The 17,258-nt window shown below is 38.0% G+C and overlaps 1 protein-coding gene and 1 pseudogene across 1 annotated transcript in view; both read right to left on the bottom strand.

Annotated features, from left to right (window-relative positions):
- The window catches only part of SMARCAD1 (SWI/SNF-related, matrix-associated actin-dependent regulator of chromatin, subfamily a, containing DEAD/H box 1), an 84,830-nt gene that overhangs the window by 56,443 nt on the left and 11,129 nt on the right, over positions 1-17,258 (bottom strand). The window contains exons 3-4 of the mRNA XM_011968227.1: positions 8,960-9,137; positions 764-932 (exon numbers count right to left, since the gene is read on the bottom strand). Of these exons, the coding sequence (XP_011823617.1) occupies positions 764-932; positions 8,960-9,137 (347 nt within the window). The remainder of the gene's footprint in view (positions 1-763; positions 933-8,959; positions 9,138-17,258) is intronic.
- Positions 11,879-12,184, bottom strand: LOC105530610 (annotated as a pseudogene).

Raw genomic sequence — 17,258 nt, 5'->3', positions numbered from 1 at the left:
CCTAGTCCATACAGATATGGTAACTCCTAAGTCTCATGTTGTGGGGAGGAGAACTGGTAGTGGTAGTAGCGATGACAGATATAAAGATGAAAATACAAAGGACCTGCAATTAAATGATTCCCCTAAGATAATTCAACTAATAAGTGACAGAGCTAGGAATAGACTGTTTATTAATCTTCAGAAATTTATTCTCTACCTAAAACTTAACTGGTCAAATTTTTTTTACTCTTATAATTAGAGATACCTTAACATCACTTTACAGTTCAACCATACTCCTTTACTTTGTTTCTGTAGTTAAATCAGTATTTCTCAGCAAGAGTGCTACTGGCAGGACTATCCTTAGCTCCCCAGGACTGTCCTTTGTACTGTAGGGTGTTTAGCATTGCTGGCTTCAGGGCACTAAATGTCACTGCAAACGCTTGTCACAGTTTTACGGAGTGGTTCCTGACATTTCTGAGTATTTCTAATGGAAATGGGGAGGTTATGCATTTTAGAAACACTCAAACAAAAAAACTCACAACCTATGTTTGCTACTAAGGCTATAGTTACTGCATTATTTACAAATGAATAACCTCATCTATCAAAAAGTTAAGACTTTCAATAAATTTCTGGCATTTACTTCCTTTAAATTTAATAGTTAATATCTTCAAACATAAGATATCTTTAGAAAAATGACTATCCAATACTAACTATGGCACTGGATGCAGGAGAGATTTTATCATCATTACAGTTACAATAACCAATTACTATAAAATAATATAACCTTAAGTAAATCACTGTCACTTCTTTGTGGAAAAAGTTCCTTCAAAGTCTGAAGTTTAGCATCTTTAAGATCTTCCAATTCCGAAAGGTCTTCCAATTCTGAAATATCATCATTTCTACGTGCCATGGTGGGAAGGCCTTGGGACTCTTCATCTTCGGATGGCTCAGAACTAAAAATATTTTTAGAGGAGGAAAAAACATTTTTAATGTATCACTAATGTTATTTCATTATACTGTCTATGTGTATACATAGTACAACACATCTGCAGTTCTTTTCAATAGTAAATGTAATCTATACTTGTCAGAAAGGGAACTTTTTTTTTCCATTTCAGTGTAGTTATGTGAAAAACCTATATTACCAACGTCAGTATACACTGAAAAAAATCTCAACCCTGAGCTGGGATGGAAAAGAACAAAAGGAACTTCTAGCATTTATTTTGTTAGGATTTGCACACATTTATTGCATGCCCACTTCCTCTTTACTCATCTTCTTTCACCAATACTCTCCATATCAGATGAAGTTATGCTGCTCCTGAGAAATTACGAAGATTGAACAGATACAAAGATAAAGTAATTTTCAGGCCTACCTAGGTGTGATCAGGATCTAACTGCTAAAATCAGAATGGTCCCATTCAATAAAGGAATCTCTGCCAGAAACAAAACATTTCCTGAGCAAACAGAGAACATTTATTTCATATGAGGATTTACTCTACAACAACTAACTTTATTCCTGTTCCATTTAACTTTGTATGTTTATTCTTTATAAAAGATATTTTGAGTCAAATTTTACTCATTTATTTCCTAGACAAAAAAAATCTCATTTTGAAATTTTGGTTTTCAAACATGGTAGGCATTCTAGAGATCAGAACTAGAATAGTAACAAATGAATATAAGTGCTAGAGACCAGAGAATGAAAGCAAGATGGGTCTATACTCAGGTATATTCTTAACATCAGCAAACTCAGACTTTGCTATGCTGCTAATTCTATTTCTGAATAGCTCTCTTAGACACATATCCGAATATGCAATATCTCTATATGTACTTACATTATTTCTGTTGTGTCCTTTACAGCACAATATGTGATGCTTAAGAACATCTAAAAGCAAATTCCCAAAGATCAGGAATATGTGTGGCTTTTTTTTTTTTTTGAGACAAGGTTCCACTCTCTGTCACCCAGGCTGCTGTGCAGTGGTGCCATCTTGGCTCATGGCAACCTTTGCCTCCCAGGCTCTAGCAATCCTCCCACCTCAGTCTCCTGAGTCGCTAGGACCACAGGTGCTTGCCACCACACCTGGCTAATTTTTTTGTGTTTTTTGTACAGACAGGGTTTCTCCATGTTTCCCAGGCTTGTCTCGAACTCCTAGGCTCAAGTGATCCACCCGCCTTGGCCTTCCAAAGTGCTGGACTAACAGGTGTGAGCCACTGTGCCTAGCCAGAGTATGTATTTCAAAAGCTTCTAGGTTGACTTCCTGAGATCAGCTCTGAGAAACTGCTCTAAAGTAAGGAGGCAAATACATCTCTTCATCACTATGCCTGTCCTTCAAAATTTGAAGACAATCACATGTATTTCCTTTGCATTATTATACCTAGACTTCTCATTCCTGATGTCCTCAACTTTGAATTTTCATTATGCCTCTCTATATTCCCTGCTCCCTACTTGACTTTGCCTCTTAGCTGACTGAGAAAATGAAAGCATTCAGGTTGAAATTCCTTTATAATTCCTGCCTTGGATAACCACTTCCAAAGATATTTACTCTTCTGGCTTACCAAAGATATTTACTCTTCTGGCTTACCCAGTGATCAGACTCACTGATCTAACAAATTCACGTGCCTCATGTTGTATTAAATATTGATGTTGACCATGAGTATCATCATGGCTTGGATTTATCTTCCAGACTACAGGAAATACAAGTGATAGAAAATAATGTCATGAAGAAAAAGAAAAACCAGTCGGGTGCGGTGGCTCACACCTGTAATCCTAGCACTTTGGGCGGCCGATGCGGGTGGATTACCTGAGGTCCGGAATTCAAGACTTGCCTGGCCGATATGGCGAAACTCCACCCACTAAAAATTAAAAAAATTAGCTGGGCGGGGTGGCGGTGCTTGTAATCCCAGCTACTAGAGAGGCTGAGACACGAGAATCGCTTGAACCCAGGAAGCAGAGGTTGCAGTGAGCCGAGATCATACCACTACACTACAGCCCGGGCAACAGAGCAAGACTCTGTCTTTAAAAAAAAAGAAAAAAAAAGGAAAGAAAAAGAAAAACCTATTTTTTCTGAGGAAAGAGTTGATCTCTTTAGAGAAGTAGAAAAGGGGAGTGGCCCATTCTAGATTAATACAGTTGAAGCCTAATAGCCAAATGTAATTTAGGTCTTGGTTTTAAAAAAAATCAGCTATAAAATACATGAAATCTGAACATAAGGTGCAAATTAAATGATACTAGAGAATTGTTCACTGATAGATGGCAGATACATAACCAGTAATAAGGGAGAAATGCTGGGATGTCCGTAATTTAAAACACTTCGGCTAAAAATAGTAACAGATGACACAATAAACAAATATGGAAAACAACTGTTAAACCCAGGTGGAAGGTACACAGGTGTTCATTATATACTACTTCATTTTCTTATATGCTTGAAACTTTAAAAGAAAAAAACCTGTAAGAACAAGAGTTGACCACTTCCTCTTTTTTCCAGTCTAAGATAAAGAAGTACCTTCCTGTTAAAGACAAAGTCCCCTCTCACTACTAAGGCATTCTAGTCCTTTCTACATTTACAAGATTCTGCTTTAACTATCTACTATCTTTCTCCTGAATCTTCTCTCTCTTCATAAGCCCTTCCTCCCCAGCCGGCAACCTGCTCAGAACTGCATTAATTAATTCAAATTAATTCCATGTGCCAGGGTTTCCAGGCACTATGGACACAGCAGGAAAAAAAAAAAAAAAGAAAAAGCCATTTCTCCTCTATTTCAGATTTTATTAGACTGATTTTCTACCTCCTTTCTTATGGAGTTGTCAAACTTACTGTTTTTATTTCTTTCGCACAACTACTTAGTGAAACTGTTCTCACTAAGGACAATAATGTCTTCTAAACTGCTGAATGGAATAAACTTTTCATAGCTCATCTAATAAAAACTTTTCATAGCTATTCCTTTGTTGTCCTGTACATTGTTGACAAATATATCCTTGAATATTTGGCCCCACCCTCACCTCATGGATTCTGCAACGTTACTTCTAATTTTCCTTTCACCTTTCAGACTGTCCTTCTGAATCTTGTTAACAGACTCTTCTTCCTTTGTTCACCTTCAATTGCTGAAGCTGCCTACGATTCTGTCTTCAGTTCTTTCTTGTCTATGAATGCTTCCTAGGAGATTTTATCTACTGCCAGAGTTTCTAGCATCTACATCAGTGTGTTCTCAAAGTTGGGCGGGGGGTAGTTTCGCTGCAAGAGGATATATGGCAATGTCTGGAGATATTTCTGATTGTCTCGACTAGGGAAATGCTACTGGCATCTGGTGGGGTGACGTAAGAGATACTTAACTAATCATCCTAAACGTACAGGACAGAGCCTCACAACAACGAATTATCTGGCTCCAAATGTCAATAAATGTTGAGGTTAAGAAACTGATAACCAGGCCGGGCGCGGTGGCTCAAGCCTGTAATCCCAGCACTTTGGGAGGCCGAGACGGGCGGATCACAAGGTCAGGAGATCGAGACCATCCTGGCTAACATGGTGAAACCCCGTCTCTACTAAAAATACAAAAAACTAGCCGGGCGAGGTGGCGGGCGCCTGTAGTCCCAGCTACTCGGGAGGCTGAGGCAGGAGAATGGCGTAAACCCGGGAGGCAGAGCTTGCAGTGAGCTGAGATCCGGCCACTGCACTCCAGCCTGGGCGACAGAGCAAGACTCCGTCTCAAAAAAAAAAAAGAAACTGATAACCAAAATGCCCATACATGGGGAATGAATGAATAAAATAAGGAACGTTCACACAATGTAGAACTATGGAGCTGCAAAAAATAGTAAAAATTTCTAGAACTGATATGATTTCCAGGAGATACATACATAAATGCTAAGTAAATAAAGAACAAATGAATATACACATATGTAGTATGCTATCTTTTGTGTAAGAAACAAGAAAAAAATACACAAAAGTATGCGAATAAACTAAACAAACTGATTAGTTCTAAGGTTTGAAAGGAGAAGGGATAGGAAAGAGAGTGAGGGAGTGATACTTTTCTTGAGTATATTCTTTGTAAAGTTTTGATTTTTGGAATCTTATTCATATTTTAAAAATTTGAAAGTAAAATTTAAAAGAAAAGAACAAGGAAAAAACCCTAAAAGGAATACAAACTAATTAATGGTATTTCAAATGAATAATAAAACATTTAAATTAATTAATTAATAATCCCAGTGCACTGACTGTATACCCTCAATCTAAAGACAAAAATAAAACGTATAAACAAATCTTAAACTCTACTTAGTGGGCTTAATGGTCAAGTAGTAGGGGTGTAGCTATTCTAAAACTATTTTATGCATACTTGATGACTGAGCAGATTAGTAAATACACTGACACTGGTAGAAGTCAGGGTTCTCACTGTCAGAAGACAACACAGAATGAGAGGCAAAGAAAAGCCCTGTAGTGACAGATTAGAATTATCAGTATCATTACAAACAAATGATTTAAAAAAAAACCACACACACACACATTTTCACATATTTCCTTCTCTCTCTCCCTAACTCCAACCCCCTACACCTCAGTATTTCCTAGGTCCTTCTGCAGAAAGGGCAATGACATTAATTCCTACCTCATCAGCAGCAAAGAAAGAACACAAAACAAGTTTCTCGATTTCCAAGTATCATTTCCTACTAAAAAGAACCAGAACTACTTGGAGAAATAGCTAATTTTAATTTCAGGCTTGAGGTAGGAGAAGTACAAGTCTGGAATACCTTCTTCCAGAAAGGAAAATGATAGGAATCCCTCACACAAACACAACAGCCTGTTTGAAGGGGCCCTCATCTGTCAAAACCGAGAAATTTGTGCACCAAAATGAAGAATAACAGTAATAAATTATAAACCACTGAATAAGTACACATGTATAATTTCATTTTGATATTTATTGTACCACATAAATAAATGTGTAAATGGGGAGAAAAGGAAACATTTCTTTACAGACTACCAAATACAAGTATAAGTCAAGTATAAGTTCTAGAACACTGGTTAGTATACCACCATTTTGCAACCATCATTATCATAAATTAATCAGGCAAAAATCAATAGATACTAAAACTACTGAGTGAAAGCTGGCTAGGGAATAGGACTATTATCCAGTCTCAAAGTATCTCTCCACAGATAACTTACCTATTACAAAGGGAAAAATGGTAACTTGACAGACAAAACCTAGCAGGGGCCACGTTGAGTCATCAAAATTCAGCAATAATGGGATAAATGGATATCATGTGCCTCCTGACACATGCCTCAGGGTTATATGACACACTGAGGACACAAGATCATTTAGGTAATAGTATGTACTATCCTTTCCACTTAACCTAAATTTAACCATGAATAAACATTAGTTAAACCCAATTTAGAAAAATCCTAAAAAAGCCTGGCCTATAATCTTCAAGGGTCAGTATCCTGAGAAACAAAAAAAGACTGAGAAATAGTTTTTCACAGTAAATGAGTTTAAAGAGACATGACAAACTAAATCCAATGTTAAAAAAAAAAAAAAATTACTACAAAGTACTACTGAAAATATGGTCCAGGGACTGACTGCTAGTTCTCCAACTGTAGTCTGTCCATGACAACATAAGGAACAAGCAACAGAACGTAAACAACTACGTTACTGAGCACATTGCTTACTTCAGTTGTCTTTTTTTTTTTCACCCCAAGATATTCTTGGTGAAGGAATCAGTACCCGATTTGCATTCTAAGACATATTCCTCATTTATAAATCAGTATTTTGAGTAGCAATGCTCAAAGGACATTATTGGTATAACTGGCAAAATGAAATATGAAATGTGTATAAGATAATAGTATTGTACTAGTGTTAACTGGTATTTCTGGGTTTGAAATATTACTGTTAATATGCAAATGAATGAATGACCTTGTTTTTAGGAGATAAATGAGAAAATACTACAGGCAAAGTGTTCAGTAATAATTGCTGTTTACGAAGAGAGTGATAATGCAATTGTGGGAAAATGCTAACAATGGGTAATTCTGAAAAGACTGTGGGAGCTGATAATGCATTACTTTTTTGCAACTTTTCTACAATTTTCTCAAAATGTGCCAAATTTCCTCAGGGTTAACCATACAGGATCTTCCCCACATTTTATCTTGGAGTAAATTTCAGAATGAGGCATGTTTATCATAGCTTCATGTGAAAAGTTCATTTTAAGATGAAGTCCTCAACTTATCAGAAGTAGACAGTCCTGATCTCTTGCTCTTTCTTAAAACACTTTATCTTCACTTAACTTCTACAAGACCGTGTAGCCTTTTACCTCAATGGCTGCTCCTTCTTAGAACCTTCTACAAGTTTCTTCTCATCTCCCTGACCCTAAAAATCCAGAGTTCCCCTAGCCTCAGTATTTCAACCAAGAGGACTTCCCTTCTTCAGCTATACTGTACTAGTGTCCCTTACACTGATTTCATCTAATCATATGGCTTTAAATAGCAAACCAATACTCTGTCAACTAGTAAATTCAGACATGTAATCTCTCCCCAGAACTCAAATGTCCCAAACCTAATTATACCTACTTGACATCTCTATTCAGATGTCTAGGAGTGTTCCCAATCACAGCATGTTCAAGAATGAATTGCTAACTTTCCTTCAAAAGGTGTTTGCCCACCCACACCAGAAAGCCACCTTTATCTCAGTACCTAGTAACTCCATCCTTCCAGTACACTCAGTCCAAAAATCTTAGGATGATCCTTGACTCCTTTATCTCCCAATCCACATGATCCCCAGCAACAAATACTCTCTTGCTTCACCTTCAAAGTATATTCCAGAATCTAACCACTTATTATACCTCCCACAGGCACTAGCCTCATCTAAGTCTCCATCATTTTTTGATGGCTTATCACAACAATATTTATGCTTTTACTACCGCTCCCTTACAGTCATTAGGACCTTTTACACATCTAACTCAGATAATTTTACCTCTCTGTTCAATATTCTCCCAGGAATTCCCATCTCAGTCAGAATAAAAACCAAACAGCCTACGGAACTAATGTGATGAAGCCCATCCTTCATCTCAGCATTTACGATATGACTTCAGATCCTTCACTCTGCATCATGTCCCTCCCTCAAAACACCAGGCATAATACAGTCACTGAACATGATATTCCCAATGCCTGGAATACACTCTTTCCCCTACATCTACATGGTTCACTTTCTCACCCCCTTTATGTCTTTGTTCTGGCACTGTTTTCTTAATCAAGCACTGTCTTCTCAATTGAGGCTTTTCTGACCACGCTCTTTAGAAACCATTCCCTGACCCTCGAGCCAGGTGTAGTGTCTAACGCCTGTAATCCCAGCACTTTGGGAGGCCGAGATGGCATGAGAGCTTGAGGCCAGGAGTCCGAGAGCAGCCTGGTCAACACAGCAAGACCCCATGTCTAGAAAAAAAGAAAAAAAAAAAGAAACCATTCCCTGACCCTAGCTCCCTATTCCTCTTCTCTTTGCCCATAATACTTATCTTTTGACATACTATATCTTTTATTTATTACTTTTCTATCTGACTAGAATATAAGCTGTGTGAGGGCAGAAAGGAAGCTGGGGATGGTTTGTTCACTGTTATATTCCTAATCATAAAACAGTGTCTAGCTCAGAGTGTTTCCAATAAACATGTTAAAATGACTTGATTCATGGACTGAAGAATAAATCATAAAGCAGTTATATGTGATCAAAGGTACTAATTATTCTTTTAAACTTCTATAATAAGGAAATTAAGTATCTGCTCTCAAAATCACTGTTACCGCACCTCCTCCACCCCCCAAAAAAAATTAGTTATCCAGAAAACACACACATTGTACCTCTCCATGTCTATAAGTTAGAGAAAATAACCAAGATGTGGCCAAGAAAGGCAGGTAGGGCAAAAAAAAAAAAAAAGGGAAGTCACCAAAATATCTCAAATTAGGTAGGGTTTTCCTTGGAAAATCTCGTACACATGCAAATATAATAAATCTATTAATCAGCTTACACAATAATCACTGTATCTTTGCTGAATGCTTTCTCTTGAACTGTATTGGAGCAATTTGGGGAAATGACATCTTCACTATCAGAAGACAAATCAATATACTGTATTCCTCTTTGATTTTTGAAATATGATACACTTGCTTTTCTCTCATTATCTGGAGTTTCTGGAACACTAGAATCTTCTGCAAGAGAATAAAAAGGAGAAAAATGTTTTGAGCAACTGGAAAACAAATCTGTTGTTAATTACAATCATGTGCTAAAATCTCAAATTTCATTCATTGTTTCCAATCTAAAAACCAAAATTCCCACCACCTTTTAAAGAAAAAACTTAATCGCCAACCAGGGCTGGTGTTAAATTTTCTGTTTCACAGGTTGTTTACTAACAAGACTTCACTGGAAATTGCAAAATAAACATAGGTTTGTGTTTTATATTCTAATCCTTTTCTCTTGTGCTTTTGTAGCACTTAGGTTTTGCTTGAGACAGCATGAACACCATAGCCCAAAAGATTTCAATCCCAGCTCTTCATCTTATTTATTTCTCTAAGCCTTGATTTCCTCCTCTGTAAAACAGATACTAATAATCACAAAGTTAATATGCAGATAAAATCAGATTATATATGCAAAGCATTTAGTTCAGTAATTGGCACAGAGCCAGCATCCCATAAACATTAGCTCTTATGTTTACGTGGTGTAGGGGCTGAACTGTGTACTCCTCCCCATCATTCATAAGTCCCAATCACCATACCTCAAAATGTAACTGTATTTGGAGATAAGGCCTCTAAAAAGGTAATTAAGGTTTAATTGAGGTCATGTGGGCCCTATTCTTCGTGACTGTATTTGGAGACTGGGCCCTCAAAAGGATTACGTTAAAATGAGGCCTACAGGATGAGCTCTTGAGTCCAATATGATTGATGTCCTTTTAAGAAAAGGGAGATACACCAGGGATGCAAAAGAAGGAAAGGCCATTTGAAGACAAGGCAGGCAAGAGATCACTTTACAAGCCAAGAAGCCTAAGAAGAAAACATATGCCAAGTTGATCTTGGACTTCTAAGCTCCAGAATTGTGAAAAATAAATTTAAGCCGCCGAATCTGTAGCATTTTGTTATGGAAGTTCTAGAAAAATAGTGTGACTGGTATCATCCGTCTGTTCAAAACAGGTCAATAAAGTATTACACCAAGATCTCTTCTCTCCAAGGGGTGAATTCCAATATTACTTTCCCTTTTCCCAATAAAACCACCATTTACCCTTACATATTTTAGGAGGAAAGGATCAGATTGAAGGGAGTCATATTAAAGTTAACATAGTGCCTCGTCTGGGAAATTAATTTTAAAAAGCAATAACCAGTTGAATCTTTAGTGCAAAGGTTAAAAATGATAGCTGTCATTAACTCTCTCGTAGGTTATTATCAAACCTTCAAATATAACAAACATTTAATCCTTACAATAATCATGAGGGACACATATCCCTCATGAGAGAAATAAACCCTGAGAGAAAAAGCAACTTGCCCAAAGTCATACAGGAGAAAGCAGATCTGAAATCCAAGTCCAAAAGTCTGAAATGTTATACCCTAAAACTCTTAGTCACCTCCATTAAATTGTAACTCTAAATTATAATGATCATTACTGAGGCTCACGAGCCATATCTGCAAATACAGATTGAACATTCTGATCCAAAAACCCGAAATAAAAAATGTTCTAAAATCTGAAATCTTTTGAGAACTGACATGACTCCAAGAGTGGAAAATTCCACATCTGATCTCATATAATCAAAAATGCTGTAAAAACTTCGTTTCACGCACAAACTTGGTGTATGTGAAATACAGATCACTTGTGTTTAGACTTGGGTTCCATTCCCAATCTCATTATGTATACGCAAATATTCCAAAATCTAAAATGAGAAACATTTCTGGTCCCAAGAACTTCAGATAAGGGATACTCAACCTGTAACAATAACCAAGTACTACACAACTACTATTTGCTCTGGAGAAAACCAAAACACAAACATTTCTCTATTTCCTACAGAGAAGTCCTAGGAACAATAGCAAAAAGCAAATCATACTTTTTCCCAAAGGAACAATTTTATAAACATTGCATGCAAGTTGAGTAAACAACTCTGTATTGGAATAAGTCACAGCCATGTTATTTGCGATAAATATGAAGAAACCTACATATAATCATCACATACAAAGTAACAAAATTACAGTCCAAACTCCTATACAGTAAGTATAGAGGTACTTTAGACTCTGATTTTACAAAATGTTCCTGATAATCACAAATCTAAAAATACATATAACTAAAAATTTAGATCTTTACTGTATCAAAAATGGGAACTAAAGCTAATGCATGTCAATTGAACACTTAAACAATAAAGTCCTACTTTCTGACACTTCAGAAAGGCTATGAGAGGCCGGGTGCGGTGGCTCACGCCTGTAATCCCAGCACTTTAGGAGGCCGAGGTGGGTGGATCACCTGAGGTCAGGAGTTCAAGATCAACCCGGCCAAGGTGGTGAAACCTCGTCTCCACTTAAAAAAAAAAAAAAAAAAAAATTAGCCGGGAGTGGTGGTGTGCGTCTGCAGTTCCAGCTACTTGGGAGGCTGAAGCAGGAGAATCACCTGAACCCGGGAGGCAGAGACTGCAGTGAGCCAGGATGGCAGCATTGCACTCCAGCCTGGACAACAAGAGCTTAACTCTGTCTAAAAAAAAAAAAAAAGGCAACGAGAAAATGAATTGTCCAGTTTTCCTTAAAAACTCTCTTTTTTATTTATTTAGCCATGCAACAACGTCTTTTATTATGTATGCGGTTTTAAAGTTATTTCTTGAATCGCTCCATACACAGGCAAAAATAAGTGTGTTACTTAACACACTGCAACTTGCCTAACTTCATTATTGCCTAGAGAAGAGAAAATTATCCCCAAAACGTGCTTAACCAGGCCAATGCATCTGCCGACCTCCAAGAACACGGAGATGAACATGATGGACAGACTGTCCACCAACTGAACCTTCATTCACCACCATTCGATAACCCTTGAGGCCCAGATCAGCAGCACATTTCTTGCCAACAATCATTAAGTGTCCAAGACTTTCATCATCATCTTCTGCTGCAGAAATCTGGGATATATGTTTCTGGGGTATCACCAGAAAATGTGTTGGTGCTTGAGGGGAAACGTTGTGGAAAGCAAGGCACCGGTCATCCTCAAAAATGATTTTGTCTGGTACTTCCTTACGCATGATCTTCCCGAAGATTGTGTCGCCACCAGGCTGAGCCTTGGCAGTCTCATCGGCCGTCTTGGCCTCCCTAACGCGCAGCGGCCAGGGTAGAGGCTCGAAAGGTTATTTTTAAGACACAGTCTCGCTCTGTCGTCTAGGTTAGACTGCAGTGGCGTGATCTCAGCTCACTGCAACCTCCACCTCCTGGGCTCAAGTGATTCTTCTGCCTCAGCCTCCTGAGTGGCTGGGACTACCGGCGCCCGCCGCCACATCCAGCTAATTTTTGTATTTTTAGGAGAGACGGAGTTTCATCATATTTGCCAGGCTGGTCTCAAACTCCTGACCTTGTAATCCACCCGCCTCAGCCTCCCAAAGTGCTGGGATTACAGATGTGAGCCATCGCGTCCTCTTTATTAAAAATGAAGACAGGAGGGAGTAGAGCATTGGACTGCAGACCAAAAATGAAGAATAATCTTTTTACCTGTGGGGGGGGGCCTAATACTTTATTAGTGAGGATTAGTAGAACTAGAACATTCTGAACATGATTTTTTATTGACCTTTTCTTTGTTTTTCTCCCTTACACAGACTGTAGTACAAAATACATGGTGAAGACATACACATTTTTATTTTATTTTTTTTTGAGATGGAGTCTTGCTCTGTCGCCCAGGCTGGAATGCAGTGGCACGATCTCAGCTCACTGCAATCTCTGCCTCCTGAGTTCAAGTGATTCTCCTGCTTCGGCCTCCCCAGTAGCTGGGATTACAGGCGCCTGCCACCACACCTGGCTCATTTTTGTGTTTTTTGTAGAGATAGGGTTTCACTATGTTTGCCAGGCTAGTGTCAAACTCCTGACATCAGGTGATCCGCCCAGCTCAGCCTCCTGAAATGTTGGGATTACAGGAGTGAGCCACCATGCCCAGCCCCCATTTTAAAAATTAACCTTTAATATGCTTAGTTAACAGAACAGAAAAAGAATACGGAAAAAAAATAAAATTTGGCTTACTTCCCATTATGTATTTAACTACTTAGCACTTATCAGATATGTAATAATATAGTCTCAAAATATATACATTAAACATGTAGACTGTACTGAACCAAGTGGCATCCTCACAGCCTGCTTGGCAAGTGATTAACAGAGGAAATAGTATAACTGGGGGGGGGGGGGCGGCGAGCGAAAGCTATGATACAACATTTCTTCAACTCAGAACCCCTTCGTACTCTAAGTCCCAAAGAGTTTTTCCTTAAGTCAGTTGTATTTCTGATACTTACCATACTTGAAAATAAAATTAAAAGTGAATGTTTAAATATTTATTTATCTAAAACCAAACATTTCACATATTAACATAATATATTGAAGTCATGAAAGATGTCATTTTGAAATATGCCCAACCATTGATACGAATTGACAACACCTGAGAAATTGTAGTTGCAGAAATGGGTAGCTGACTCGTCTCTTCTTGCATGCAGCAAGTCAAGGAGGCTCCTCTGGGAGGGGTACCCTCCCTGTACCAAGGCGAAACTATAGCCCTTATCACCACTGACTGAGAGTTCGGGGTTGCAACAGATCTGATTAAATATATTTACCAAAGTAACACTTACCTTCCACCAGTTTTACACCCCCCACATGTCTCCTAGTGACTCCCCTAAAAGTTTGCTGCCCATTGCCAGATCCCCTTTGGCCTATCATTTCTTCTCAAATTTATTGTTCTTTGTCTAAAAAGTAAAAAAGCATTTGTTTTGGTCAGTTCTTCTGATTTCTCTCGGGTAGATCTCCATGTACATATAAACCTAATAAAATGGTATGCTTTTCTTTTGTAGTCTTCCTGGTGTTGATCTGGTTTCTAGATTCAGCCAAAAGAGCCCACATAAGAGCTAAAGGGGAATTGGAAGTGATCTCTAGCTCCCCTACAATATCTTCATGAAAACTATATATCCCCACCACAAGTAATTTATTTAGTCAGATGAGTGACACTATTTTATATTTGTCAAAATCTCAGGTTTAATACAAGATGGTTGGATTCTCATATCTGTTTCTACCTTTAATCTGTTGCAATACATTATTTTCATTTCATTTTATGAAAAAAATATGCCTCACAAAGTTAAGTAGTTGGAGAAGGGAGGGGTACTTTCATAGCCTTTCTAGATTATTGTGAATATTTTTCTTTGATACTAAACCCAAACTTGACAAGTGGTAACTTCTTAGAGTTAGTTGCAATGTGGAATCAGGAACCATAAGAAAAAACATTTTGCATTCTACTACATTAAAACCGTTAACCATGTATTATTTCCCAACACTGTGCTTTGGTCATTTGGAAAATACTGGTTCACTGAGTAATACACATCTTCCATTTTCCAAACGTTGACATATTTCATGATATTATATTAAAAAATTACTTTGGTTAATATCACCATTGATCTTATCAGAAATGTCTAAGTATCTGGAAGCTGTCAAACTCACAGCTGTGGACACTAGTTTTCCAAAATTCAAACTTTCCTTTGAAAACTGGGGTTTTATCACTGGCAATATATACTGTGTTGTTTTCTTTGTACCACTTTGTTCATTTTGAGAAAACATCTGCCAAATTCCTAGGTTTGTATAACTGTACTTTGTGAATCAGTGTTTTGGGAAAGAAAAGTGACTGGTTAGTGCAAAGCAACTGCTCAAATGTCTTCCCTTGAGATCACTGTTGTACAGTATACAGTAACGTGTACTTCACATTTTGTTTCACAAAATACTAAAAAGACATCTCTTAAGTTGAGATTTTAAAAAAATTACTAATTTTTACAGCTTCATCAAGACTCTTTAAGTGAAACCAGCATTTACACAATTTTAAGAAAAACTGACTACTAGAACAGTCTAGAGCCTCGCCTTGATCCGTGGTGCTAAGGCACCAGTAATTTTACCTATGATTGCTTCTGCACCATGAGTGCAAATATCAATCTAGTGAAAAAGGCAAGCAGTGTCTTAATATTATTATGACAGTAGTTTTGACCTTGTGGACACCCTCAGAAGGCCTCAGGGAACACTGAAAAGTTCACAGATCACACTCTGAAAACTGATGAGGGCCGGGTGCAGTGGCTCATGCCTGTAATCCCAGCACTTTGGGAGGTCAAGACGGGCAAATCACTTGAGGTCAGGAGTTCAAGAGCAATCTGGCCAACATGGTGAAACCCTGTCTCTACTAAAAATACAAAAATTAGCCAGGTGTGGTGGCACATGCCTGTAGCCCCAGCTACTTGGGAGGCTGAGGTGGGAGAATTGCTTCAACCTGGGAGACGGAGGCTGCAGCGAGCCGAGATCACGCCACTGCACTCCAGCCTGGGCAATAGAGCAAGACTCCATCTCAAAAATATAAAAATAAAAATAAATAAATAAATAAAGGAAACTGATGGGATACAGTAAAAGCTGTTTATAATATATCAACTTACTGATATAGTCAATAATCAGAATTAGAATAGTGCTGAACACAAGATTTATTTGAACTATTTTTAGAAGTAAGCAATAGCAAAATAGCTAAGAGCTAATGGCTAAAAAGATATTTCTGCTGCAATGATGCTTTTTAATTCAAAGCAAATAAGCACTTTGAAGTAGTACCATAAAGGAGACAGGAAGCAAAAAAGAAAACTACAAAAACAGAGGAAAGAACAGGGAAAAGCAGAAACAGTTATAAAGAAAAGACACCTGCTACTATTCAATTCTGACATATGCTGAATATGGTCTGTGTTTAAGGCATTGTACCAAGAGGTGGGGGATATTAAAGTAAAACAATGGCAAGTTACAGTTCAACTTGCCCTTTTGAAACAGGAGTGAAGTAGCCCTGTACATGAGTAACTACGTTATAAGCGTAATTTGTGCAATGAGAGAATACACAAAATGCTAAATCAACAGGAGAGAAAACAGCCTGTCCTTTCATATAAAAACAATAGGAAAGGCTAACTTGTTTTAAAGATATTTTCTTATTACCAAAGGTAATGGGAACCTACATCATCAGCATACGCAGGAAGACTCCATGGCCCTAGGGAGTAATTCCAAATGAAATTTCCCACTAGTGGCATGACTAGTATGCATAAAAGAAGACAATCTTATATCCCAAGTCTATCCAGTACCCTTTACCCATTCTCGTATCTAACTCTACCATAAAACAAGCACTCAAGCTTGCCACTGGTTTTACGTTTTCAATGGTCCAAGATCAAGGTTCCTTCAAACAAAAAATCACTAGTGGGAGATTATGAATTCACATAGAAATAGTTTAAATTACATTTGATAATCCATAAACAAAGGCAATCTCCCAAAATAAAATAAAAACATCTAAACCTTTACACCTGTCCTACAGAATTATAAATCTCTGCCATTTCCGATATTCAAATCATGTATTGCTCTACCCTGTTCAATCCTTTATATGGCAATTGATTTTCAAGGCAATTCCTTCAAATACCAACTAAAACACATCATATATTTGCCCTCCTAGAAGATTATCAAAATACGGCCAGGCACAATGGCTCACACCTGTAATCCCAGCAATTTGGGAGGCCGACGTGGGCAGACCACTTGAGGTCAGGAGTTCGAGACCAGCCTGGTCAACATGGTGAAACCCCATCTCTACTAAAAACACAAAAATCAGCCAGGCATGGTGGCGCACATCTGTAATCCCAGCTACCTGGGAGGCTGAGGCACGAGAACTGCTTGAACCCAGGAGACAAGAGGTTGCAGTGAGCCGTGATCCTACCACCACACTCCAGTCTGGGTGACAGAGTGAGACACCGTCTCAAAAGAGTTATTACCAAAACAATAGACTGTAAAATCTGTAGTCTTAATTTGCATATCATAGTAGACAGGAAAATACCTTTACTATCCTAACAAAAGATGAATCAAACTCTCTAATAAATACTCTAGAATAAAAGTAATACACTAAATATAAGATTAAAGAGTAGTTTCTAATACATTGTTCTAAGATGAAATGAGGGAAAAATCCCACTTCAAATTTAAGCCAAAAGAAAGGGTAAAACATAAAGGAGGCTGGGCACGGTAATCCCAACACTTTGGGAGGCCAAGGCAGGTGGATCACTTGAGGTCAGGAGTTTGAGACCAGCCTGG

The sequence above is a fragment of the Mandrillus leucophaeus genome, unplaced genomic scaffold, assembly GCF_000951045.1.
Source record: "Mandrillus leucophaeus isolate KB7577 unplaced genomic scaffold, Mleu.le_1.0 Scaffold832, whole genome shotgun sequence".
Taxonomy (NCBI): domain Eukaryota; kingdom Metazoa; phylum Chordata; class Mammalia; order Primates; family Cercopithecidae; genus Mandrillus; species Mandrillus leucophaeus.
This window is presented reverse-complemented; position numbering and strand designations above follow the sequence as displayed.